This window comes from Pterocles gutturalis, unplaced genomic scaffold (assembly GCF_000699245.1).
Source record: "Pterocles gutturalis isolate BGI_N339 unplaced genomic scaffold, ASM69924v1 scaffold3837, whole genome shotgun sequence".
Classification (NCBI taxonomy): domain Eukaryota; kingdom Metazoa; phylum Chordata; class Aves; order Pterocliformes; family Pteroclidae; genus Pterocles; species Pterocles gutturalis.
This window is the reverse complement of record NW_010115038.1, coordinates 1-1,716: the sequence shown is the minus strand read 5'-3', so window position 1 is coordinate 1,716 and position 1,716 is coordinate 1. Positions and strand designations below refer to the sequence as shown.

Below are 1,716 nucleotides of genomic sequence, written 5' to 3'. Positions count from 1 at the left end.
CGACGCCGGCAGGGAGGGTGGGCAGAGGAGCTTTTTTTACTCCCTAGACGCCTGCACCACCAATTTGTGGCCAAAGTGTTTTGCTACCTTCTAATTTTGCCTGCTGGCCGCAGGCACCGCTCCTCCCAGCCTGCCTCAGCCCCGGGCAGGATCAGGCCTCGTGGCTCCCCTGGTTGGCATTTTTTCAGGTATTTTGGAGGGGGGCGACAACACGGCAGCTTGGCCGATGCTTACCTGCATACTCCTCCTCCTCCTCCGCCACCTCCACCTGGCTCTGCAGGAAGGCGGCTCTCGACGGCTCCATCTCTGACGCCGGCACCTCCACCATCCTCCCGCGGGACTGGGGGGTGCCCAGTGCCGTGTAGGGGTGCTCAGCCGTCCCGTAGAAGAGGAGGCTCCACTCCTTCAGCTTCCCTGCAGGGGAGACACAGTGTCACCCATCCTGCTCCTCCCCGGGGGACCTGGCAGCACCACCCCAGCTTTGGGGAGAGCAGGAGGAGGGTGGATGGGACCAGCAGGGCAATGCAGAAGCAAACAACGAACACTCAGAAATCTCCACCAGCCCCTCTCCTCCCAGCCTGCACGAATGGAACCATTTACAGCACCTAAGAGGGACTTTTTTACACTATAACTCGTCTGACAAACCACAGCATCACCTTCGTGCCCAACCAGTAACTGTGAAAGCTCCACTACGGGGCATAATTTCTATCTGATAAAAGCCACCCGGCACACACCGGATTATTTCTTGCTGCTGTTGCTCCAGCCACCCCCCTATCCAACATGTCAGAGCTCTGAGCTCGGCATCCCCCGAAATATCACGGGGACTGGGGACATCCCCCTGCTGTACACCCATCTCGGGGTCCTCCCCAACCCACGCTGCTCTGGGGAGGGGTCCAAAAAAACGCCGCTGCTTCTTTCCAGCGCTGGTTTTTCTTTCAATTCCCCATCAATACAAGTCACTTCACACTGCGGCAGGCTCAGCTTTAACTGCTAATCCCTGCCTTTCCAGGAAGGGCTTAAAATTCACAACACCCAAATCCCTCGGCTCTGAAAGGGCCAAGAGGACCCACTGCTGCACGACGGAGCAGAGCCTGCGATGGGGCGAGCCTGGGCAGCATCAGCTGGCGAAGAGCTCAGCCTCATGCCTCCACCAAAAGAATTGAATTTGCTTTAAATAATTTGCTTTAAATCTAAAATGTCCCATGCGAGGACACCCCAGGCTGCGTGGGGCTGATGCTGGGGATGCCAGGACACCGGGAGTATTTAATCGGTATTAAATTAACCTATTTAATTGGTTTAATTTAATGGTTTTAATATTTAATACCCCTTTTCTGCTGCAGGCTGGGAGAACCTTCCCTCTTTTTCCTCCTGCTTTGCCCTCTCTGCTCCAAACCCAGTGCAGACCCTTTCAGGGGGGGATTTAACATTCTCATTTTTCATTTTATTTTCCAAAGCCAGGTAAAGCCAAGCCCTGACGCCCGCCAGGGGCTGAGAAACACCCGCCTCCAACTGTAAATACAGGGGGGAAAAAGCAGCTCCGTGGGCACTTCGCTGCCGCTCTCCAACTTCAAAAGATTTTGGGTGCAGGCAGCAAACAGAAACGCTTTCTGCACAATGAACCCCCCCGCCAGAAAGTCGCGTGGGAGAGCTTTTTAATATCCTCCTGGCTTCCTATCAATGAGCCTGTGGATTTTCACACCCCCGCGACGCACGCCA

At 55.2% G+C, this 1,716-nt stretch overlaps 1 protein-coding gene across 1 annotated transcript in view; it reads right to left on the bottom strand.

Moving 5' to 3' along the window:
• The window catches only part of LOC104462874 (proprotein convertase subtilisin/kexin type 6-like), a gene marked incomplete at its 5' end in the record, with an annotated part of 6,652 nt that extends 6,234 nt beyond the window's left edge, over positions 1 to 418 (bottom strand). The window contains 1 exon segment of the mRNA XM_010075012.1: positions 214 to 418. Within this exon segment, the coding sequence (XP_010073314.1) occupies positions 214 to 418 (205 nt within the window).
• Between the last annotated feature and the right edge of the window lie 1,298 nt (positions 419 to 1,716).